Source organism: Oreochromis niloticus, linkage group LG23, assembly GCF_001858045.2.
Source record: "Oreochromis niloticus isolate F11D_XX linkage group LG23, O_niloticus_UMD_NMBU, whole genome shotgun sequence".
In the NCBI taxonomy this organism is placed as follows: domain Eukaryota; kingdom Metazoa; phylum Chordata; class Actinopteri; order Cichliformes; family Cichlidae; genus Oreochromis; species Oreochromis niloticus.
The window spans coordinates 36,811,173-36,837,473 of NC_031986.2; the positions used below are offsets into that span (position 1 = coordinate 36,811,173).

At 40.3% G+C, this 26,301-nt stretch overlaps 1 protein-coding gene across 3 annotated transcripts in view; it reads right to left on the reverse strand.

Moving 5' to 3' along the window:
* Positions 1-3,867: 3,867 nt before the first annotated feature.
* Positions 3,868-26,301, reverse strand: part of prdm5 (PR domain containing 5) — a 47,043-nt gene continuing 24,609 nt past the window's right edge. The window contains exons 14-16 of one of the 3 annotated variants that reach the window (XM_003439782.5): positions 19,161-19,246; positions 10,394-10,498; positions 3,868-5,441 (exon numbers count right to left, since the gene is read on the reverse strand). In XM_003439782.5, the coding sequence (XP_003439830.2) occupies positions 5,277-5,441; positions 10,394-10,498; positions 19,161-19,246 (356 nt within the window). In that variant the 3' untranslated portion in view covers positions 3,868-5,276. Of the gene's footprint in view, positions 5,442-6,809; positions 6,921-10,393; positions 10,499-19,160; positions 19,247-26,301 lie in introns of those variants that run through there. The other 2 variants (XM_025903311.1, XR_003216482.1) reach the window with 2 other exon arrangements.

Below are 26,301 nucleotides of genomic sequence, written 5' to 3' on the forward strand. Positions count from 1 at the left end.
GGGTTTTCCTTCCCAAAGAGGACAAAAAAAATGTGAAAATGAGTTAACTCTCTATCATTCTTATGGAGCATTTCCTGGCCAGCCTTTTGCTTTAGTATTCGGTTAAGTTCTCGTCTTTCTCACGACTCTGTGTCCAAGGCACCATTGTGCTCCAGAGCTTTAAATGTGGTTACATTTCCTGAAGGCTGTTAAAACATAAACAACCAGGGCATGCCGATTCCCATACTTCTGGTTTTTGAATAAGGTTTTCATGCATGGGAAACACAATCAGATGCAAAATGACAGAATAATAGATCAATATTCAAGCCAGTATGGAGTGATGTGTTTTGCCACTTTGGTGCAGTAGAAATAGGCTGTAAAACAAAACTGACCTATTAACACATTTACTAACAGTCTATTTCTAGTTGGGAAGAAAGGACTCTGTTTGAGGATGCCGATGTTCACGATTTGTACAGAGAAGACAGATAGTGTTAGAGAGGAGTGAAGGAGGCCATCTATATCCACTGAGAATGACCATCGTTGAACTGAGGTGGTGGCTTATGACACCAGCCAACTTCAGTGCAGTCCTGAGATCCCTTCCCAGGTGTCTCAATCTCCTTTCACACCTTGCTTCAATTGACCTCAATAGCTCACCTGATGGCGGGCTGAGCAATGTCTCAGAGGTTTCATCTGTCGGTCCCAGTGATGGTAATGACCCATGCCTTTTTTTCACACCTTGGGTCATGTGAAGACTCGCTTGATCAATAGTGTGTTAATGACAGTCAGGACTGCCTGTTATGGGACAGCCCCCATTAGTTGTTAATTACCTGCATCTCTCCACCAGTTGTTCTAGAACTGAAGAATCTTACTGGATGAGAAGTGATTGTCTTCAAAAACCTAAGGAAGTCCAGATGTCTTCTTTTCAAGCTCTCAAGATTGTTTTGTATTCTAGCATGTGACAGACTGCTGCATCCTAGATGCATGAAGGAGCGTTTCCGCAGGTCCTTCCTCCCTGCAGCTGTCAGACTGTACAATCAAAACTGCTCCCAACAAACATAGATGTTTACATCAGCGCTGTAATTTGCACTAATCAACCAAACAACTACTACTGTTATAACTTGCACGTTATTTAACTCAGTTCATTAAAAAAATCCAGTACTTTAATCTTAATAACTGTACAGTACTCTGTTTTTGTAACTATTGTGCATGATTTAAATATTTTTTCTGTAAAAATTGTGTGTGTTTCTGTTCTGTATCCTGTTCTGTTTGTATATGTGCTTTTCTTCTGCTGCTGTTACAACTAAATTTGTAATTTGTGGCACAATTAAAGGATTATTCTATTCTATTCTATTCTATTCTATTCTATTCCATGTTGTTAGTCTGTTCCTTGGCATTAGATAAATGTGTCTCTGCTTTACACCCTGTAAGTTTATTAATGAAGCTTGCTAACCAAGCTTAACACTCCATCTTTTCGCTGATAAAAGGCAACTTCTGGCTTCAACCATGGTGGCAGCCAAAACACTGACATCAAAACTTTAAAAAGTTGAGTCCTTGATCTCACAGTATCTACTTCCATGGTTTTTACTGTCTTTTTACCTATCGAACATTTTAATGTTTACAGTTGGCTAGTTGTCCATTCAAGACATTTAGTTGATTGAAAAAAGTAATTTCATGATGAAAGCTTTACCAGCCCTCATGACATTACACGCCCTCTTCTCACTGTTGTACTTGTACTTTCTGTTAAGGGGAAGGGTTTTTTTTAAGTCACCTTTATGACAATGTTTGGTGGGTAGTCTTGTTTGCTGGTTTATAAAACCAAGCAATAGTTTTAGTGTTACAAAGTAAACAATTCACAGGAAAAAAAAAGAAGGAAGAACTCATGTTTAAGTGTTGGGTTATCTTGAGTATGGTGGCGGTGGAGGGTATGCTGTTTAATGATGGTCCCCTTCCTAATTTCCTCCTAATGAAATAATCCCCATCTACCTGTAGTGATACGCCACTTTTTTTGCCTGGAGTGGTGTCTGAAGATTAAATTAGAACCATCTTGTAAATCACCGAGCGAGACAGAATATTATGAGAATGGTGAGTGTGGGTTGTTTTTTTTTTTTCCTCAGGCAGGCAGGTTTTCATCTGAAGCTCTTGTGTCAACCATTTGACCTCTTTGCTGGTTTTTTAGTGTCAAGGATTTTTAGGTACTCAAGAGCCACAGTCTGCCTCCATGGAAATATGGCTTGAGGGCATGTCCATCACTGCCGAAAGGGTGACCCAGAATACCCAAACACACCCTGCCCAATCGTATTAAAATTCCTCTGCATGGCACACACATTCCACTTTATTCTAGTCTATAGACGGGAAGGGTACCTGTTGCTATGAAACACCAGCCAAACACAGGGGTCAGACAAGCGTGTCCATGTCATTCCTAACATGACAGTGGTTTGCCATAAATCTGTACCGGCACGGTAATAATACTCCTGTGCAGTGGGCGTGGCTGGTGTTTGGCTCTGTGATCGCTGGTTGGAGCCCAGTCTGGCCCACACTCACAAATGGGGAGGCAACACAGGAAACTGGGGCTTCCAGTAAAAACATGTAATTAGAAACACATTGACTGGGAGCTCTGGCATGATACACCCATCAGGAAGGGAGAGACACATGCAGGCAGGGATGCACGTGGGTTTTTTTTTTTTTTTTTAAGTGATTGAAGTGGAGGACAAGATCACTGGGTCACTGGGAAAGTCCCATGAGAAAATCCAGTGTTGTAAGACTAAAATGGAAAAGCAGAGACATGGACTGTGACATGTTGTTACAGACACAAGCTTAAGAGAGCAGAGCGATAATCAAAAGCAGGGACATCTCAACACCCAGTCTGACCTGTCAGCCACTTTAGTTTGATATGTGGCAGACAATAATATTCCACTGCTGCAAATCCCTACTATTACTACTGTTTACAAGATGCAATATAAATGCCACTGTATTTAAGATTGCGTCAGTATGGCCTGGAGGCCTCGCCACTAAAGAGCAGACGGTGCGTGGCACGAGCTTCGCTGACAGCGTGGGCCTCAGCGTGGCCGGGCGGCTCAGGCCATGCCCTGCATGCCCATGTGGTGAACCAAACTCCAGAGGGAAAGCCAGTTAACTCGGCCACATGTGATCTGAGAATCCTCACTAACCATGCTCCCCTTGAAGCATGTCAGGAGCTCATCCTGCACATCCTGCAAGTTTATATTTATGTGCAGTGGAGCTAAAATGTAATTCAACACAAATACCAGAAATTAGTTAATAGTTTTAAAACAACACACACAATCTAAAATGTGAAGTTTACTGCAGCATACTGCAACATTTGTATGATTTCAGGAAGCCAAAGGCACATGTGGCAAGATTTACCAAGTTTGAACAACACACACAGCTCTCCCACTTCAGTACGATTCTCACAGTCATATCCTGGGATACCAGATAGCCTCTTCACAGGGACAGATGTGAGAAAGAGTCCCTACATCCACAGAGAGAAACCATCAGAGGCACTCTTTAGTGTGTGGTTTTACAGATCAGGCAAGTGGTGACTGTGGCTTCAGAAAGGGAAAAAAAAAGCCTTAATTAGCCTTCACTCCCAGCAGACTGCCAACCTAAGAATAGGGGATAGATTAACAACGAGAACTGAACACTTTTAATCAACTCTCAAAGCCTCTTTTTCCTTGTACCCACCCCCACCTTAATGTCAACAGTCTACAAACACATAATTACAAAGAGTAGAGGAAATGGATGTTTCATAGGTGATGAGGTTTTATACATTTTAAAATACAAAGGTGTGAAGTGACAATTCACAGTCTCAGAATAAACTGCTGGAAAATGGGCATTAATCAAATGGGGAGTAATTGAAGGAGCAAATGGAAGTAGATGGAAAAAAACAGAAAAGAAGTGCACTTTTATTGAAATGCATGAAGTTCTGGTTTGAACAATGATTAAAAAAGGAACAATGTAAACACATATTTTAAGGCACAACACCCTTGGGACATTTATATGAAACCATACTCAACAAATCATTACCAGAATCAACAGAAACAGTACTTTGCATTTTCTATTTGCCCCAGATTTGGGAAACATTTGTCCAGAAATCTGTGGCACAGATATGCTAACAGGCTTTAAGCACCGCTGTTTGAGGTGTGGGAAAAGAAGGAACTGCTCAACCCATTCCTTAAGGTAAAGATGACGGTCACACTCAACAAATCCATCCAAAAACAGATTTCAAGAAAGATGCAATAGCAATATGTTTACACTCTTCAGCTATCGTGTAAAAACTATTTAGGACCTATTTCAGATTTTCTAGGTATTTTCAGAACTCATAATCCATAGCATGCTTCTAAAAAAGTACAGTACATCTGAACATGTTTGGACCTCAGACTGCATAAAAACAACTGACATGGACATCTTGACGCCAATCATTGTCCTGTTTTTAGGCCTGTAATTCACCATTATGGCTACTAGAGCCATTTTTGGAGCCAAAAATGACCATATTTGGGTGAAAGACTAGAGTGTTAAGTTGTTATCTAAATCCATAGATTATGGATATCGATAAATAAACTACTAGATTTTACTCACCAAAAGTGAAATACACTTCTCTGCCACAGACCAGGCTGTGCAATTTGTCAGATAAATGCATTAAAATACTCAAAACAGCACCAACACCACAAATATGGTCAGAATCTAGTTTAGTGGCTCCATTTAGCTAAACAATTTTAGCTAGGCCTGCAGTTTTTGTCACTTCACTGGCTTTATTTTTCTGCCCTTGAGCTTCATGCTTTGTTTTGCCTCCTGAACAAAATGGTTTAGCCTCCAACAGGAAAATATGTAGAAAGTGTACGGTTAAAACTAAAGTGCACAGAAAGGTTTTTGGTCACAACTTTTCTTCATCATTTGGCAACTGGCCACAGCTGTACAGTAAGGTATTCAGATAACAGTGGAATGGGTCATGTTGTGGCAGTATGTACAGTAACACTGTTTAGAGTTCAGAAAGCACGAAGCAGACACAGAGGCTCCGGAGGCAGATCAAACATATCTGGGATTCTGTTTGTTCAGATCTCCAAAAACAATATGGAAACAGTATGACCGAAAGAAAGTACAAATACACAGTCAATGTTTCAATTTTGAAATACTCGCCTTAATCTTTTCCATGTCCTACATGCATGTATCATTATTAGCAACATTTCTGCTATCTTTCTATCTGCATATCATCTTAGAGCACAAGACTGAAGTTTATCTGAAGAATAAGATCTCGTTTTTAGCCAGTGCTTCCTTAATTGGCTCTAACTCTCCGTTTCCCCGTGGACATTCTCCATATGGACTTTGAGGTAGTCGTTCCTGGTGAACTTCTTGTGGCACAGCTGGCACTCTGCCATCGGTCGGTTGGGGTTGTGCGTCAGCTTGTGCCTGCTGAGCATCTTCTTCAAGCTGAATGAAAGGTCGCAGACCTACAGAAAACAACAAATAGAGGATTATAGGAGTCATAATTACAGTATTTAAACACACTTTATTTAAATCTGGCAATATCTGCTCACTGTAGAGCCTCAGTGCAACAAAAATGGGACACGCACTTGGCAAGAGAAACATCTCTTTTCTCCACACTGGTAGCAGGGGGAGGGGGGATGCACGCAACTTAACATCCATCTTAAATGAGGCATTTTACACTGTACAAATGACTTCAGGGCCCTCTATCAATCAGGATAATCCGCCAATGGCTGGCGTTCAGCTGCAGTTTAACATACAGCTTGGAGAATCGCAGCATGTGTCCTCCTCGCTCCATCTGCGAAGAACGTCAGCGCTATGAATTACATTCAGAAAATCTCACAGACAGCTTACATCTGTGGGTGAACGGCAAATATAGAAGCTATGAATGAAAACAGCAGAACCATCACATGATACCATTCCAATAGTTTATCAGGTGGACTTCCACATTTTCATTGATGCGCTATCATGTTGTCGTTTATGTATCTCCGGCAATCTATAAATCTGCTGCTGTGTCAGGAAAAATATTTTCAATTTTGCAAAGTGAAAGAGGGACAGCAGCTGATGAGAGCGAGAGAAAGAGAGGGGCCTCCACTTCTCATGGTATCCCAGATGTTGCTTGATGCTTCGACAACATTTTAATGCTGGTTTGACAGACGCTGCATTCAGAACCCCTCCAGCTCGTCTGGAAAATGTTCCTGGGACTGTGTGATCTCTTTGTCTGACTCAAAATACACCCCAAAATAAAATCCACATGTTATTTCTATTATTTCTAATAGTTTATATGTTGAATTATTTACACGAACATGTCTCTTCCAAAGCTGGGAAAAAGAATCCAGATGAACGCTTGATGTTGCCGAGAGACACGTTCCAGTGATGCTTCACCGGAGATGAATGGGATACTGATTGTGTGTCCTCAAACGACAACTGTAGATGATTCTCAGTGAATATGGGCGCATATGTTGTTTTAGAATTCAATGATGTTGTGGATAGAGGATTAGTGGCGTGTTAAAGCTCAAACGATAATTTAAGAATCCAGTCTGGTGCTTTAAGCTTTGTTTGAATAAGACATGCTTGGAATCGACAGTTACGAGCTTAAAGTACTCTGCGTGACTTCAGCGTCCACATCAAAAGTCAACAAAAACGGGATAACAGAAGTTGCATCAGTTTGAAATCTTCTGAGCTTTTGCCTTGAAGACTTTCAGCACAGGGTAAATCCATGTGAGTCGTATTATTATCATAGTTTTGGTTTTGTAGCAGTTTTAGTCAGTGTCTCTTTTTACTTAGATCACTCACCTTATTTCTTAGTGTTGAGCTTTTTCCTGTATTTCCTGTGATTGTGTTGTTTTATTTTCTTTGGACATTTTTGTGTATTAACTTCATGTCTTTGTCTTTTTCCCTCCTAGTTGCCATCTGTAGTTGTAGTTCACTTCTGTTTGCTCCACCTGCCGGTCCAACATTTGGAAGCATATTAGAGCGTTTATGTCGTTAGCATAAGTTTGCTCTATATTTGCTTCAACTTGAGCCCAGTGGTAGCATTTTTAGGGTCTACTGTAACAGTTCTCTAAGGCCATGTTTTTTGTTGAACTTTAGGCTAAACTAAATTTGCATAAGAAATAAACATTCATATTTCACCTGACTAGAATGATTTAAATATGCATTATCAACTCCACATGACTAACTAGTGTAAGCAACATGAAAACATGCCATGCTTTATCTTTATTATATAATGCAGGTTACTAATTCTTACTGTTTCTTATTTCATATCCCTGTAGCCAGTTCTGGCAGGTGGGGATCAGACAGACCTCTGCCCCTGACCACCACCAAATCCACCCAGCCCTTACAGCAGGTGGTGGGCCTGCAGGAGGGGAGTGTGTTTTGGACATATCATACCATAAGAAGACTCCTGGGCAGACTCCAGACACACCCGAGAGATTATGTCTCTCAGCTGGCTTGGAAATGCCTCTGTGCTCTACCGGAAGAGCTGGAGGAGGTGGCAGGGGAGTAGGAGATCTAGGCATCTCTGCTTAGACTGCCCGGATAAGTTGCAGAAACTGCAGCTGTGATCTGAAGTTTATAGACACGCCAAGCCTTGAACTTCTTGATAGTACCAACACTTGGAACCATGGGATAGTCTCAAGTTTAAGGAGAACTGTCTCTTGGAACTGCAGATTCCAAGATCAAGAGTTCAAATAACTGTATCTAAGTACAAGTTGTTCGAATATGTCACCTCTTTTTCAAGGTCTGGAAGAAGACTGAAACTGTCACCCTCAGATGAGAGGAAACTGGTTAGACAGGGGTGGGCAATCTCAGTCCACGAGGGCCGGTGTCCCTGCAGGTTTTAGATCTCACCTTGGGTCAACACACCTGAATCACATGATTAGTTCGTTACCAGGCCTCTGGAGAACTTCAGGACATGTTGAGGAGCTAATTTAGCCATTTAAATCAGCTGTGTTGGTTCGAGCACACATCTAAAACCTGCAGGGACACCGGCCCTCGTGGACTGAGATTGCCCACCCCTGGGTTAGGATGTTCAGGAACAATACAGGAACCACCAAGGCTCAGGTATGCTGGAAACTGCTGGAACAGCATCCACAGTAAAATAAGTTTAAATCTTCATGGACTGAGCAAGTGCTGACCAGGACTGACAATTTCAAGCTCAACTGAAATTTGCAGCTGCCCACATGGACATGCCTTCTGGAGAAAATATGGAAGCTATTTGCCAACAATGATAAGAGGTATACTTGGAGGAGTAAAGTTAAGCTTTCAAACATAAGACCACTGCACCAACTTTCATGCATGGTGGCAGTAGCATCATGCTCCCAAACTGTTTGGCAACCAGTGGTCCTGGGACATTGTGCAAAGTGGACGGAATAATGAAGAAGAGGAACTAGCTCAAAATTCTATGACTTCACCTCGACTAGACTTGGAAAACTTGGAAAGAGCTGAACGTTCTAACAGGACAACGATCCCAAACAGACATCAAAACTTTATAAATCAGGCTAACTTTAAGCCCCAATCTTAACCCAACTAAAAATTGGTGTGTTATGCTTAAAAGCAGAGTCTATGCCAGGACACAGCCAGTTTAAATGACTTAGTGGTCAAATATCCAACCAAAATTCTGCATGAAGTTTGTTAATGGCTAACAAAACTGTCTTGCTAAGAGACATTTAACCAAATATTAATGGGGATGTATGTATATATTGTAGTCTGTATCTATACTTTTGACCCTGTGTGGAGTAATTAAAATCCCCAATAATTCAAATTTGTTTTTTAGTCATGAAAAATATATGCTGTATAATCATTTCACCCTGGAGAAGGCACAGTTCAAAGAAGTCATTAAAAGCCCCAAATTAACATGACATTCAGGCTCATGATGAGTGTATGGAAACTTCAGACCACAACTGTGGATGGATGGATGAATGATTTGCTGACGCTAGCTAAAGCAGTGACGCAACCCCTTTGTTTCTCTGCCATGGCTGTCACATGATCCTACTGATATGTCTCTGTCATCTAATCCTCTTACTGTTTTGTGTATGTTTATATTTATGTACCAAGTTGCTGCACTTTTTTAATACATCAGTGTCATATTGATGGCTCCATTGTGAAGGTAATGTGAAGGTAATGAAAGCAAAGAAAATAGGGAGTTAAGGGAGTTGTCACATGGGAAAATGGACCTGCTTGATGAGCCCTTGAAGGTTTGCGTCATGATTTCGTTTTTAGAAAAGAGTTACATTCCTAATTCTGAAAAAAGGCATTTTCAGCTCCTGTTTGTTATGTACTGACGAATAAACAAGAAACAGTAACTGCTTTTCATACTGGAATCCCTTGAAAACCTCACAATTATTAGGCAAGTTTTAAATAACATCTCTTTTTCTATGATTTCAAAGAGACTTATGTATATTTATTCACGATAGACATGAGAGATAATGATGTTCTTGGAAAGTGTTAGTCACACTAAACCCAAAAAATATGTGTAGCATCTGTGTGTACAGATTGGATTGTTATGACTAGCAGAAGCGGCTTACATGAATGAGTGTCTCGGTGACCAGGTCAAATCAACAGAAAAAGCTACAACAAAATAACTTTCTTTTCAAAGTCTGTAAACTGTTGCTTGGGAATGAAAAAGCAATCACAATGTTAATAATGTTTAAAGGTGTCCTGCAACCCAGACCCCTGTATTGTTTAGCCAGCACCATAGTTCGCCGAGTTCAACTTCCAGGACAGTTGTGGCTTTATAAATGAAAAGCAGAAAACACAAAATTGGACAAAAACAAAAGCAGAGAGAAATTTTTTCCAAACACTAAAAACAAATTCTGTCGCGTGTTCTCTCCTCAATCTCTGAGAATAATTATTACTCCTGCAGCATTATAAGCAGAGAGTAATTTCTCCCTCTGATCCTCTAAATGTGTTTATGTGAATCAGCCCACTGGGCCCCTCTAAAGAAGAAAGATCGCTATCTGCCTCTAAGTGAGCCCCAACTCTTCCACACATCTGGCCCTATGCCAGCAAAACAAGAAAGAACAGACAGTGGTTGATGGTACGGAGGACCAAAACCGCCAAAATTTTTAAAAAGACCAATAAATTGTTTCAAATGTAACTAAATTAAGAATTAGATGTGACATAAATTGATATTTCTGCTTTAACTTGTTTTTTGGGGAGAATAAATGTTGTAATGTCTCCTCCATTTATTTTCTTTTTCAGTAAATTTCCTTTGTATTTATTTTTATTAATTTTCCATTTCTGTTGTGATGCTCACATAAGGCAACCAATAGACACAAAGTTGAAATAAATGATGAATAATTAGTTGATTTATTTTTCTTTTAATTCTTTAGACGCATTTATAGCTATAATTAATTTATTGAGTCAATTTGTATATTTTAGGCAGTTGCAGTGTTCCACAGAGCTGCGCACTCACATCACATTGAAAAGGCTTCTCTCCTGTGTGGGTCCTCATGTGCTCGTCCAGTCCTCGTTTCTGACTGAAGGCCTTGTTGCACTCACTGCATTTATACGGCTTCTCCTGCAGTGAAAAACACACACAGGCGCAAATTTAAAGAGGGCACTTTGTCTGTCAGTGTACAGCAGAAAAATACATTAAACAATAATTCACCAGCTTTGGTCGCATATGGACAAAATCTGTAGGGAAAAGTGTAATGACAGACATATGTACAAACAGGCATGCACAGCACAGTGGAAAACACAATAAGATGTGGAAACGCATACATTCACCTTCACGCACTGATGTTTTCTCACTTCACACCACAGCGGTCTCCCTGTGCGTTTATGAAGATATGAAATGAAAGATTGTACAGTGCCTGCAGTAGAGAGGAAATGAGCACCATAGAGGCCATCAAAAACACATGGATTCCTCAAAAGAGAAAGGAAAACAAAGGAGAGAAAATCTCTTTGAACGCGTATCAGTGCACTGGCACTCTGGGGCTGTAGAATATCACTCCTGCGTCTCCACACCTCATCGGTTTACCGAAGAACATTTCCTCTACGCCTTTCGGAGGCCTGTCTCACTGTCAGTCAAAGCAGCTATCTCACAGTGGGTGTGTTCACAAAAATCTCCCAAGTATGCCTGTGTGTGTATGTACAGTCGAACGGTAGGCGTGTGCTCCCCACTTCGAGGGGAAACGGCGGTGACACCTAAAAGACTTGAAGAGAAATAAGACGCATGTAGATAGCGAGGAGCCGTTTCCCAGTGTCACTTGGAAAGCTGTTTTTGACGAGTCTGGCTGATAGCAGCGACTCTACCCATTTAAAGCTTAGTTGTCATGGGAACAGGGTGAATGCAGGAAGTTAGGGTCCTGGGAAAGGCACTATCATGTGGGCGGGGCAAGGAGCGCCCAATGACACAGGACACAAAAGGAGGTAAAGATCAGGTCCACTGCATGAGCGGCTTTAAGTATGCAACAGTTTGTGTGAATGTGACTGAATAAAAGGGACGATAAAGCTGAGGGTGTGTGTGTGTGGGCGAGAGACCGCCGTCTCGAGGAAACAAACTCTGTCTTGATCAGTGTGATGCAAATTTCCACTTAAAACTGCAACCATAACAAGTTCACTTCTTTTTCCATCAGGGGAGGAGGGTTCTTCTATGAAAGACTAAAAAGTATGAGAGGTCAGTGTTCAAAGGTCAAGAAACACATGGATGGACTTAGGTGATGTGGTGTACCCAGAATGCATCACTACGACCTCGGTAACATCGAACATCTGTATCTGGTGGCCTTCACTGTTCAGCAGCTGTTCCCCCTTTGACATCTGACCTGGCCATTCTTCTGGATCTGACCACTCTCCAAAAAAGTGCACATCTATACATGTAAGGATGGAGTCCCGCTTAATTACTCCAACAGAGCACATCTTCTCGTATGACATTTTAAAAGCTGGTATTTGTAAAGCAGCATGCCAACGGCACGTTGTTGTACTCTATTAGGCTTCAGGCTCCAACCAGATATCAACAAACAGCCCATTGTAGGTTTGAATGGTTTTCAGACATGCTAGCAGCACGGCTCCAGGCTGTGTCAGTCTGCCAGTCTGTCTGCTTGGTTGTTTTTTTCCTCTCCTTTGATCGAGAACGGAATATCTTAACAAATACTGGATGGAGTGCCGTGTTCTTTTGTGCAAACATGCGCCGTCCTTTTTTTGTCTAGAACCACAACGAGATTGTATTATTGTGGTTCACAGTGAAATGCCAAAAACAAGAAATCTCACTCAGGCCTTCATGATATTATGGCTTTAATTAATATTAGTCGGTCCAAAATTCGCAAAAGTGCCAGTGTCAGCCTTGAGTTAATGCGCAAAAATTGAATTTATTAAGATGTTGCCCAGAAAACAAGGAGAAACTGAATGTATCAATCATTGTTCTTTTAATTATAAAGGTGATGACATTATCAAAATGACAAGCATGTCGCGCAAATCACAAAAGTTTGTTTACCAGACATATCCCAACAGGTCTGTCATTAACACAACCTTAAAGCTTTTAATTTAATGTTATTTTCAATCTACATGTTTTTTTCTTGTGTCTGATTTTATGTTAATTGTTTATAGACTGTATTCATACAACTTAAAACTTTTGTGACACTTTTTGAGGTAATCCGTGATTACAAATTACAGTCTTGGGCTAAAACATTTAAAAACTTCCTTTCTTGGAAAAAAAAAAACTTGAGAAGAACAGCCCACCTTATTTAAAGAGGACCAATGATGCAGCTCTAGCTTTTTCTTTATCTCTACTAGAGTAGCTTTGCATGATTAATTATTAAAGTTATTCTTTATTTATCTTTTGAATGGAAGATGAATCCGAAAGATAAATAATTCAGAACCAGGACACGCTGGAGAAATTATATCTCTTAGCTGGCTTGAGAGTGCCTGAGTGTAGCTCCTGGATGAGCTGGAGGAGATGTCCAAGGAGAGAAAGGTTGAGACCTGCACTGTTAGTGGATGGATGAATGCGTGTATGAACGAATGACTAATTGAGCTTGATGCACCCACTCAGGTCATCCGCTATCTTAAACGAACAGTTTTAACTCAACTCCATTTAATTTTATACATTTTTAATTCTATCGATTTTTTAAATTTACCATATATTTCAGACCATAAGGCGCACTGGATTATAAGGCGTACCGTCGATGAACGTGTCTGTTTTCATACACCAGATTATAAGGCACATTAAGCGAAACAAAACAGTCAGATGAGTCAAACTTTACTCAACTCATTCCTCTTGCTTCCTCCACTTCCGTACCATTGATTCATTAATGTTGAATTCTCTCGCAGCTGCTCTATTCCCATGTCGTTGCAATATATTAATGACTAACCACGTATTGTGGATGGATTATCTCAGTTGTTGTCCTGAGTGAAGTTTGGTCCGTTTACAGCATCCTGCCATGCAATTGCATTTGTCCCTAACCATCGGGAGCCCTCACGTTAACTTTTATCGAGTGGGAAAAAAGTTAGCATTCATCCTCCAGCTTCACTGTGTTTATGTTATGCTAGCATAGCTGTGTCGCTAGCGATCACATAGCACATATACCAGCTAGCCCAACTTCAGTAACCCTACAAAAGTCACTGCTGTTTAGTTTTCTGTCTTCATTTATGTGGAAGTGATAGCAGAGCTGTACGTTTTAATTTTTTCAGAAATCTCTCAGTCAGAACATGCTATATCATGTTTAGGTGGAAACTAGCGAGCTAACTTCCTGCTAACTTCTAACTCCGTTAAATTTAATAAATTCTGTTTTCATGGATGCCTGGATGTTAAACTTAATTGTTACACCTCGTAAAGGAGCAACGCTGATCATTTTACTAAAGATGGAAGAATTTAGACAGTTTTTAACTCTCAGTGATGCCACAGTATTCGTTTGACTTTGGGACCTGAAGCGGAGTTTGGACCCAGATTTCTCTGCGAGGCTCCTGACTACAGTAGCCGTAATGCTCAGACAATCCATCAAGTGGTGTGTCTTCATAGCTTACCAAAGTCGTACTAAAACATTTTTTGACAGATTTTTAAGGGTCGTGTACCACATAAAATTGGTTCAAGGTCATTAAGCACAACCAGAATTCATACATAAGGCACACTGGATTATAAGGCGCACTGTCGATTTTTGAGAAAATTAAAAAAATTTAAGTGTGCCTTATAGTTCAGAAAATACGGTATACAACACCTAATCACAACAACAGTTGCTGCGAGGCACTTTATATTATAAGGTGAAGAGCCTACAATAATGTTAATTGAATTATTATTTAATATGTATTTATTATTGAGTAATAATAAATTATTAGAGCTATCCCTTTTCCTTTGACATCATACAGAGCCAGAAAAAGCCATCTAAAACCGAGAGCTTGTCTCACATTAATTAACTGTACATTTACAGACCTCACTTTTTGAAACTTGGCCATGTTTAGTATGAGCATCCACACTGGCACAATACATATTAACAGAAACTAGAGATGGACCGATCCGATATTACGTATCGGTATCGGTCCGATACTGACGTAAATTACTGGAGAGAAATAAAAAATGAAACCCGATCCATTAAATATCAAAAAAGCACCTCACAAAACTTGCAACACGGCATAACTCGGCTCATAACCGTAGCACGTCGGAGCAGTACGCATCACGTGATAGAGCGGCTGTGTGTATTTGTAGCCTCGATAGCAATCCGGCATTTCATCTCCAAGGAAGTTTTCCCAGAGAGAAGTAAAGCAAGTGTGTAAGTTCATCTCTGAATGTTTGTAAAGCATTCCCACGTTAAGCTTAACAACCGATATATGGAGCGACTGCCTCTCTCTCCCTCCCTCTGCTGCTGCTACTTCAATCATGAAACTGATCAATGATCAGCTGATCGGCTTTTCTGTCGCGAGTCCGTCTCTCTTCTTTGTTTTTGGCCCACTTTGCACCAGAAAGAGGAAACCAGCGGCTGAACAACAGCAGCACGTTTAAACTTGATAAGCTGTTGTTAGAATGTATTTAATATTACTTTCTAGACCAGGATCCTTTTCTACGTAGCTGACGGCTGGTGACTGTGCAGGGGCGGATCTAGCAAAGTTTAGCCAGGGGGGCCGATAGGGCATGAACAGGGAAAAGGGGGCACAAAGACATACTTTTCTTTCTTATTCTCATTTAAAATGTCTAGCTTTTAAAAAATAATTATCTGAATCTTACACCCAAAGTTTTAATCTTATGTAAAATATATAGAAGTCTATTACTGTATATAGTAACTATTGAGTCTAATATACCCTAGTAAGCTATAGTACTTTTCCTTTGGGAAGGTACCATCTGTGCAGTCTGCAATTCTGTTGAAGAAAGATGTTGAATCTATTTAATTATTCTTGAAAAATAATTTATTTCTGTGCTTTTTTTTCACACTGCATCAAATTAAAGTTGATTACGTTGATTAAGCATCATGAGGTGGAGGGTGGGGGGTGGTTCCCTATTTTTTTTTTTGCTGGGAGTTTGCAACCCTATTAGTTAGGTTGCTTAATATTTCTGCTAAGTACTCTTTAAAATACCAGAATAGGGAGGATGGAGTAGGTTTAAGTTTATTAGATTGATCAGTATTGCTGAACTATGAAATATTTTGGGTGCAGTGTATTTTTTTACATACAGGTATAACAGAATAGCTTTAGTGTTGTTGTTTATTTAAACTTGAGTATGAACTTATACAAAATGCAGCAAAAAACAGTTTTATTGATTAAAAAACACACTATATCGGATTCATATCGGTATCGGCAGATATCCAAATTTATGATATCGGAATCGGTATCGGACATAAAAAAGTGGTATCGTGCCATCTCTAACAGAAACTAAAGAAAGGCACAATAGATCACCTCTGAGACTCACGCATGAATCAGGTAGAGCTTTTGCCTTTTGGGAAAAAGTGAAAGGGGCGAATTTCATGAGTAAACTTTAGTGTGACACATTAGTCTTATTAAACTTACATATAAAGCATTAGCATTTAGAAAATAGGAAACAAGGGAATTGGAAATTCTATACCATATGGCTGAAAGATGACCAGCTAGTTTCTGTAACCGCAGAACAAACAGCCATATCAGTTTTCATTGAAGATCAAAATTATTTTAAAAATCCTTTAACTTCCAAAATATCGTCATCAGACATGTTCCATTTTGGTTTGCAGGTGATGTGGTTTGCGGTATAAACACACAGCACACAATCTCCAGTCACATCCATCTCACATCATCTGTACATTAACAGTGAGCTGCAGCTCTTTCAGCCAAATGACATTAATTTTTCTCAACAGTGACTTCATCTGCCTCTGCTGTGTGTAACTGTTCAGCCCATTTCTCAGAGCGCTGTGAGCGAAGGCAGATCTGGGAACACTGGGAACAAAACATCAGTCAGTTTAATCAGATGCACGCTACGAAATCATACCTGCATGTTCTTACGGAGTCACAGCAACCTGGGCAGGTTACCTTCATTATCAGCACAGTGTAATAGAGCGATGTGCTCTGGACAGCATTAAAGAAGAACAAATCTTTGAAATTAACTATGCTGACAGGCTTCGATTGTCACAGTCAGAGTTGTATAAACTGATGACGGAAGTCTATGATGAAACACATATTAGGTCTCATTCGTCAAAAGTGACACTAACGCACACATCCAGATGCTTACAAAGAGCGCATGGAAAGTGTCGCTTTGGCAGAGAACTTTAGTGGGTTGAGAAATGACGCAGGAAAACGATCCGTGTCCCAGCACGGGAAATGACCTCATGACATTTAGAGGGAAGCCTACCTTTTCTTTTCCCCACCCCAAACATGGCCTCATTTTGCAATTACATGTTCACACCATAAAACAAATGCTTGTTATGAATTTTCTACATCCTCAAACAGCTGTGTCTGTTTATAATGAAGTAAAAAAAAAATTCAGAATGTGTTCAAAGCAAAGTGCAAGCAATTTTTTTCCAATTCTCTCCCCTGTCTGTCACTACACCACTGCTGCCTTTTTATCCATAGGCCTTACTGGACAAATTATGAAACTGGTGGTTATTGCCTTATAATGAAATTTACTGGGAAAGTCACATGTTAGACACGGAGTTCTCACACTATCTTGCATTAGGCAAGGTGTGTGAGAGTTAATTCATTCTTCATGCTAACGCTGCACTTTACACAGTGGCTACACAAGAAAAACCCAAAGTGTGCGCTCAAGGTACACCTGGAACGGAGCCGGCATCCCATTCACTCTTTCTATGTCTGCACCTATTCACAGTCTTATCATCCTTTATCTAATCCGTCTGAATTATGCATGGCGGGTCAAATGTCTATCAAGCAGACATCACATATGCTGATCTATTTACTGTTTGACGTCAAAAAGAATAGTATCAGCCACCTGGTTGGCTTGTTAATAATATCAGTGAACCTAAAAAAACCTCACAGACAGACAAGCAAAGACAGTCTCTAGACTAATTATGTCTTCTGGAAAATGGTGAACCACTGACGGAGGTGTAATTATGCGTTAACTGGCAGCAGACAATGGCCTGACAAAATGTAGCAAAGAGAGAATGTTAAGGTGTGTGATGGCCAAACGTGCAGCCACACAACTCTGAAGTTGGGCAAAAGATTTGCTCTGGGATGCAGCACTAAAATATACAGGAAGTGCTAATTGGGTCAACCAAGTGCAGCTTTTTCATGGAAATTTCTCTCTGGCCAACTTTGAGACAAATGACCACTGTTTCAAAATTATCACTAAATGTAGACGGTATAAAAGATAGGCATAGAGATGGTGGCTTCTCAGAATTAACATTGCTGCCATGTTGGTTTTATTTTCGCCTCTGTCAGTGCGCCCCAGGGTGGCTGTGGCTACAATGTAGCTTGCCATCACCAGTGTGTGAATGTGTGTGTGAATGGGTGGATGACTGAACGTGTAAAGCGCTTTGGGGTCCTTAGGGACTAAGTAAAGCGCTATACAAATACAGGCCATTTACCATTTATTTTGTTTTGGACCTAAGTTACCGTATAGGCTAGAATGCTAATTTATCATTTACCGCTAGCTAAGTTGGTTAGCAAGCTGCATTCATCAACTGTGCAGGTACAACTCACACACACACATATCAGCTACTAGATAACAGTCTGATAAAACTGCACAATCTAGGGTGACCAGATCCTACTAACTAAAATGTTCGTCAAACACTGTTTGTGTGGGACAAAGTTGGACACGTCAACAAGGCTGAAAGAGTCTGAAATGTTCATATATAACCTTAAAAAAACACTATAAATTGTCCATGTTACCAGACAGTCCAAATACATTATTGCTGATTTTCTGTTTAATAACACTTTTGGGTTTCAGTTTGAAAGTATCCATAGACTGACGCACCTTTTTTGAGTCATATCTAAGAATTTTAGCAGTTTTTATCCAATTATGACACACATATGCTGAGTCTCCTCACACAGTGCTTTCCCTTGTGTAAAACTGAAAAATAACTTGTTGTTTCCATGATATTCAACAAAATCTGCACAGCTTCTTTGGTTATTTGGACATTTCCTTGGTGGCATTAGACAGACTAACTTTCTATGACTATAATAAAAGTACTGGCAGTCTGTAGTACCCCTCAGCCTCCTAGTAGATGCACCTATAGTATAAATTTCCAAATTCGAGGTCACTTCCTTCTCGAGATGCTGCATTCACAAGATTTTGAGAAAACTTTGTATCTGACCTTAAAGTTGAGTTCATTGAGATTCAAACGTGTCCAACATTTTTAGCTGATACACTTAAGGTATCAATTTGAAACTTCTACGTTGCTTTTTTGCCCGACAGGGTGACAGCTGAGGGGTAAAAAGCTTTCCCTTTATAGGTTAAAGCCAGATTTTAGAAAAGTGCATGTGCTCTAGAATGTCCCACATTTGAGAAAATTGGGTGGGATTGTCTCAAAATGTGGGATGGGAGACTAGGAATAAAGACGCTGTGTGATCCCATATAAAGAGGGACATCTTTTGTTTGTGCCAGCCAGATATTAGTCATAAAAATACTACAAAGGCAAAACAACACACACAAACAAGGTAAAGGTTTGGAAGCCGCTCTTTGGGCATCGCCATAATTCATCCTCATCAGTCAGCTTTCGTCTGGGACAGCCAAGAGCATACCACCTTCATTTTGTGTACAATGGTTAGTATTAACGAACAATACAAAACTATGAAAGACAGGAAAGAAAAATTCAGTAAGAAATGGAAAAACTTACACGAGTGTGTGTGCGGATGTGCATCTTCAGGCCATCGTTCTTGCTAAATGCTTTGTCACAGTAAGGACACTGATATGGGCGCTCACCTAGGAAAGGAACACCATAATACATCATATATGTATATGAATTTGATACTGTATCACAGAGGAGTAAACAGTTTTTGAAACTCGTACGTATATCAGTAAGGCATCACTTGTAAAGAACCCCACAAAGAAAATATGAAAGAACATGTATGCTGCTCACCTTAAGGCTAGTGCTAGCAGAACAGAGGTCGGGAGATACGGCTACCATCGATGCAAGAAGTAATGCGGTTACGTACGCATGTAACACATGCAAATAAATGGAATGAAAGTAACTACTTCGTGTGCAGCTTCTAATTGGAACCATCAAACATGTGACTAATCTGGCCCACTGGATGGCTTTGGAAACTGTAAAAACTACAGTGGAGTCATCACAGATATAGACAGGTTCATTTGCCTAACTTGTGATTGATTTTAGCTGACAGAAGTAGAATAGCACCAGGTGTTGTCTTCTCATGCTGTAGCCCATGTGCTTCTAGGTTAAATATGCTGTTTATTTGAAGATGCTCTTCTGCATACCTTGATTGTAACATGTGGTTATTTCAGTTGCTATTGCCTGGCTATTAGCTAAAAGCAGTCTAACCATTCTTCCTCTGGCATCAAGAAGGCATTTTCACCTAGAGATTTAGTCTTTTTTAGACTATTCTCTGTAAACCCTGAAGATGATTTGCAATAAAAATCCCCAGTAGATCAGCAGGTTCTGAAATACTCAGACACCAAACAGCCATGTCATGTTTAACCTCCTAAGACCCGAACTCTTACATGGCATGCATTTTTAAATTCTCTTTGCTATTTGGGCTGTTTAGGACAACAAAGAATTTCCAGATTTTTTTTTTTTTTTTACCTGATTTTTGTCTCTGAGAAAAATGAGATCCACATAAGAGGACATTTATTTGAAATTTTGACAGAACAGTGGCAGTAAAATGTCCTCATAAGTGGATATCAGGCCAAAATTTAGTGTTTTGGTCTAGACATCCCAAAATGTGATGTCCACATTTGTGAATGCCAGGTCCTAGGAGGTTAAAGTCATTTAAATCACTTTTTCCCCATTCTGACCATTTCTCGACGCTGGGGTTTGATGTCTAAAACTACCTCTGCTCATTCATATGTTCTGCTGCCTTTGTCCTATTCAGTAAACTGTGTTTTCGTCCTGCCCCAATACAAATTTGACCTGGTTACTGGTGAAGAACTTCTCATTCATTATGATGCACACTGTCTTTCCACTGCAGAGCTAAAGCTTGTGTTGGCTCGCTATCTTAGCTTCAACTGGCCAACCGTTTAGGAGCACATCACAGGCAATGTGGCTTCTCTTGGTTGGATCAAAAACATTCAAGCCAACCTCCTGCAGATCCTATCTGAGCGCACACCGCTGATGACAAAGAGAAAGTGACAAGCTGTCAGTCAAATGGTTCACTGACACATGGATCTGTTTACCTTGCACTGATGGACGGGCCAGATAAGAATCACAGAACTGATTTCTAATCTATAGAAGGGATATGAGGTAACCTATAGGACTGTGCTGAAATTAAAGATTATGACAGGATAATACAGTACAAAAACTGACAAAAAAAAAAAATGTGGGTTCCATTATTGCCTAATTTATTTCATACTCTGCAAACTAAACATTAAATTCACCCCTATGTCTAGAAAACTGATACATCAGGAAATCACAGTGATCTAGATTTTTTTTCTCCATGTGAAACTTAACGAATCTTGGCTGAATTTTTATACATATATATACATATATATATATATATATATATATATATATATATATATATATATATATATATTTATATTTATGCCTGCAAGAGCTCACAGTACTGTTTAATGAAACTCTATCAAAAACAGATACCTAAGGCTACACATTTGTTGTTCCTTTCTTCACTACAAGCATCTAATTTCTTATCGGCTTCACAGTAATCTCTCTTTAGTGAATAATTGTTGAAGAGGCAAGCAAGGAATTTTATTGATGGGGGAGATGTTTTACCCCTTTAAGTAATAAGGTTAATTAGCCGTGTTTCCGTGGGATTCAAAATGCAGAGATGCTTATTAAATCAGAAAATCCATCTCGGGAATAGAAGAGTAATATTATCCTACCGCTATAAACAGGACTGTGTTGGGGTGATTTTGTGCTTCTGTTTCTAGCATTAGGTCCATGTTTCAACAACCACGATATGAATGCTTGGGCAAGCTACGGCAATTATCTATTGGCCATTTTTTTATATTATTTTCTAAAGACTAAGTTACAAAAACAAATGGTTGTGAGCTTTATTCTTAACACATCCTACAAAGCCTGCATCTTTCAACATTAAAGCTACAGCAGCTGTCATGTACCAAACATACAAACTGGGCTCTAAACACACCATAACCCCCCCACCCATCCGCAAGAGGGCTTTAAAGAGGCATGAGGAAGAGCGCTGTGACACATAGTAATACAACGTGTAACCTCAGGTTGGTGTGCAAAGGATTTACGTGACATATGTGAACGGATTACACATACTGAAACATGTGCATGAGGGCAGCTCAGCATTCTGTCCCAAAATCCCCTTCTGAGCAATTTCAGCCTCTAGGAGGCCTTTTGTTGACAAACAGGAAAATCTGAATCCCAGATGTGTTTGGAGACAAACCCTATGTCTTATGTAGCATGTGTGGTATCAGGTTAAGGCCCAGCGCTAGCCTTGGGGAGTCCTGGGGAAGGCATTAGTGTGCTAATAGCACCAGAGCACAGAGTGCTAGTGTACTCTGCAGCTTGGATCACATCCCTCCCAGGAGCTGGCTATTGTCAGCGAATATACAGCACAGACAACCACACCCTGCTAACACTGAGCGTTGCTACAAGTGCATACCAATTCACCTACTTAACCTATACACTCTTTGGCTCTGAACATGTGCGTTTCATCAAGAAACTACAAACAGATTAATTGATGGTATCCAATATTTTAAAAAGAGGTCAGTAATAAATATGGTCTCTTCAAACACCCTACTCAAAATCAGTTCTGTTCAACAGTCAAGGCTTTTCCAGGGTTTCAGTCTGATTGGACTAAAACAAGAACCCCTCAATCTCTTAGCGGAACAGGAAATAAACAAATGCTACTTGGAAACCAAAGCAGTAACGTTGGAACATTGGTCTCTATTATTCAGCGTCTGTTCTGCCGAGTGTTACTGTAACTAGAAACCCTCCACTTATTCTCCAGATTGAGCCAGATTGTTTGGGGATTATGAGGGGTGGCTGCAGCACTGAGCCAGGGCTTTATGTGTGTGGAGATGGTAACTGATTTAGCATGTGCTGAAACAGTACACCATCTCTTTGACCCTGGGTGTCTCCCCCAGCCCCCTGCTGTGGCCCTCACACTCCTTGTCTGCTAATCGATCCGTTTGGCACCCCTCGTGCGTTGTATATGTGTGCGCATACGGCCGTGTATCTGGTTAGCAGATGGTCGGCTTTGTCGTTTTGCCTGCCGCACGGCGTTCGTGTTATGGAGAATGCTTTGTAGCTTCGGGGCTCCAGTCTGAAAGACATTAGCGCTGTCCATCAGAAATTAATTCCTGGCTTCCTCCAGTTTGGGGGAGACAGTGGCCCTCCGCTGTCCTTCTCTCTGCTCTGTCCCACATGCCGACAGGGGCCAGGGAGGTAACGTGATATCGGTGTGTTAAAGATGATAAGAGATTGCCTTTGATGAGCCAGAGGAACGTCCAACAACTTTTACACTTGACCTTTCCATTATAGCAAAGGGCTCAGAAGTTTTCACCACTTCCTCAAACAATTCGCTCAAAGTACCATACCAAGGTGCCTCTATCGAGAGGAGTCCGTGCCCGAGCCTCGCCACACATGCTGCAGATCTGATCCAGACGTACCTCAAAACCGAGCCCTCAATCCAAATTAACCATCTCAACACCCATGCAACAGTGACGTACTATTCATCATCGAGACAAACAATAATTCACTACATGGTGATTTTGCTTTACAAGATTGTAACCATGACCACAGTCAAGACAAACAAAGTCATCTGTACGTAAATAGGTTCAGTGATTCCAGAGTTCTGCCAGATGTCAGTTCAGGGGCAGCTGTTCTGGTGTGAGACCGCTACAAGCTGAAATGTGTAGCTTTATAAACATCAAAATATGGGCTGCATATAATTACCATAAAAAATGATACCATGATCAAGACAATTAGTAACCTCCAAGCTGTGCCAGCAGTATGGATAGTATAAGTTAAAACATTATAGTATTACTATGTGTATTGCTTCTAATATAATTTGTGGTCTCGCTGAGAAACTTATTTGTACAAAGAACAGAGCCTTTCTTATCTTGTGCCAGGGGGCAATCTCTATTACAGCAACCCAGTGTTTAAAAAAAGCACATTGAATATTAGTTTTCTGGCACGGCCATCTGTGTAATTATACAAATGTTACAAAACTCAGGTGGGAATGATTTACCAACGTTATATAGAGCACACAACTGCAGCACACGCCTCTGAGTAAATGCTAGCATTTACTGGCCCTTGCTCTACATCTGTGGAAACCATATACAGAGAGCTGTATTTACATTATCTACTGTATACAACCTGTTAATACTAGAATGCAGGGTTTGGCACTAATGATTATCTGGTGGCCTGCATGGCTGAGATCTCAGTCTTTTCAAATTGTCGGGGTGGCAGGGTTCATCAAGCTGTTAAACATGATGACATTAACAGGTTATTTGTATGTAAATGCGCTTAATGAAAAGAGTAATCTCCATAAACAGATACACGCCTGTGAATACAAAGTATCTATTTGTAGCCTGTAGTGTGAGTTCTACGGACCAATCATGATTAAGTTGCATGGAGACACACAATATGTGCGGTGAGCACAAGAGGGACTGTGATTGTCAAAATGTAACCTCACACTGATTGGTTATTATCTGGCAATGATTTAAATATAACAATACAGCAACATTTATAACAACAGGCCAAACAGGAAGCTTTGACCACTGATATCAAAAACCTAAAAGTTGTCCCCAGAGACTAAGTTAGCAGACTAGATTACTGACTCCCAGATTGTGGAAAGAGATAGAAGTTAAACAGCGGAAAAGCTACAATAAGCTGAAAAAGTTTAATGGTTATTGATGTTTCGCCACTTAAGCCTTAATTAATATCTATCTTCAGCACGAGGGGCTAAAGTCAAGCTTTTGTCTAGCGAATCATTTTCATATTTTTAATTTGGATTATTAAAACATACACAAATGCATATAACCAGACAGTGCGCACACAAAGCCTGGCAGCGATTTAATCTATTTAGATCTGATTTATCCAATCAGATGACACAAATTAAAGCTTAAACTACGAAGATGAAGACAGCTATGGTTGTGTGATGCTTTTCTTAGTTTTCTGAACCGCGCTGCACCACAACCAGAAAATATATTTTTTAGAAAAGGGGCTCTAAGAACGATCTCTGTTTTAAAAAAATAAGAAAAGGAACAACCTGACTATTAGAAATCTGATTAGAGTAATCTTCTCTCCAATGTCTCTCTGTGTGCTTAACCTTGTTCTGTTCCAGTACTTGATTAATCTAAGGGTATTTAGGGCTAATGTGTTCCTTTTAACCCAATCGTGCCAGGTGACACATAGTGGTGTTGATGCATCCCATCTTACAGCAATTTAAACAGGACTTATTCTGTTCACTTATTCAACTAGAGTAGTTTTGCATGATTCACAGTTCAAATTAATCCTTATTTATCTTCTGCTGTGCCTGGTGCGCTGCATCCACCACCTGAAACAAACCATTTTGTCTCCTCTCTGTTTAAATCCTTGTTTGTGGTCACCACATTAGTTGTTGCATGTGAAAACTATAATGTCTGTAACTAAGATAAAGATCTCTGCATCAGCAGTGGTATAGGAAAAGAGGGAAATGAAACACGAAGCAAGGTAATTCCATGTTTGTTCCAAGTTTTTTTTTCCTCCTCACATTCTCAGGATGTTTCCAACTATGTAATCTGGGAATCTCTAGGCACCTGCACTGATAGATAATTGAAACTGCGATAAACAACAAGGCATTAATGTCTCCAAACTGGCTGCAGCATTTGTAAGGGTGACAACAGCAACCATAAACGTTCCTAAACGCCAACCAAGGCCATAATAATAATGGATTGCATTTATATAGCGCTTTTCGAGACCCTCAAAGCGCTTTACAATTCCACTATTCATTCACTCTCACATTCACACACTGGTGGAGGCAAGCTACAGTTGTAGCCACAGCTGCCCTGGGGCAGATTGACAGAAGCGAGGCTGCCATATCGCGCCATCGGCTCGTCTGGCCCACACCAGTAGGCAGTAGGTGAAGTGTTTTGCCCAAGGACACAACGACCAAGACAGACAGAGCAGGGGATCGAACCGGCAACCTTCCGGTTACAAGATGAGCTTCCCAACCCCCTGAACTACAGTCGACCATGTCCACACTAAGACGTTTTCGTTTGAAAATGCATCTTTTTCTCTCCGTTTTGGCCTTCCGTCCACACTGAGACGGTCTTTTTGGTCAAGGAAAACGGAGCTTTTTGAAAACGCTCTCAAAAGTAGAAAAACGGAGGCTTTCAAAAACGATGACACATTTTAGTCAAATGACGCAGTCATGTGACCAATTCAACTAAGATGGCGGACGGCACTGTACAGCAGTTGTTTTGTTTTTTCCCCATTTTTTACAGGCCTATTAAAGATCAATATCAGTTTGTACATGCTCCACACAGCTTTTCTTCAAAGAAGACGGAATATTAATTTCGGTGTGTTTGGTACGTCTCTCAGTCTATATTCTCACTCACTTTTGCAACTTTGTACTCTTGTGTTACTCGCAGCAACAACAAATCGGTGCTTTTCCTCGACATTTTGCAGCAACGTTTCAAAGAGCCGGAAAGTAAATCATCTTATGTTTCACGCATGCGAAGGGAAAGTAAGCGTTTTCAAATAAAACTCTTCGGAAACGGTTGAAAACTATAGTGTGGACACGGAGCATTTTTAGACAAAAACATCGTTTTCAAATTTATCCGGATTAGTTTAGGCGTAGCCTAAGCCAACTTTCTTTGGATGGGCT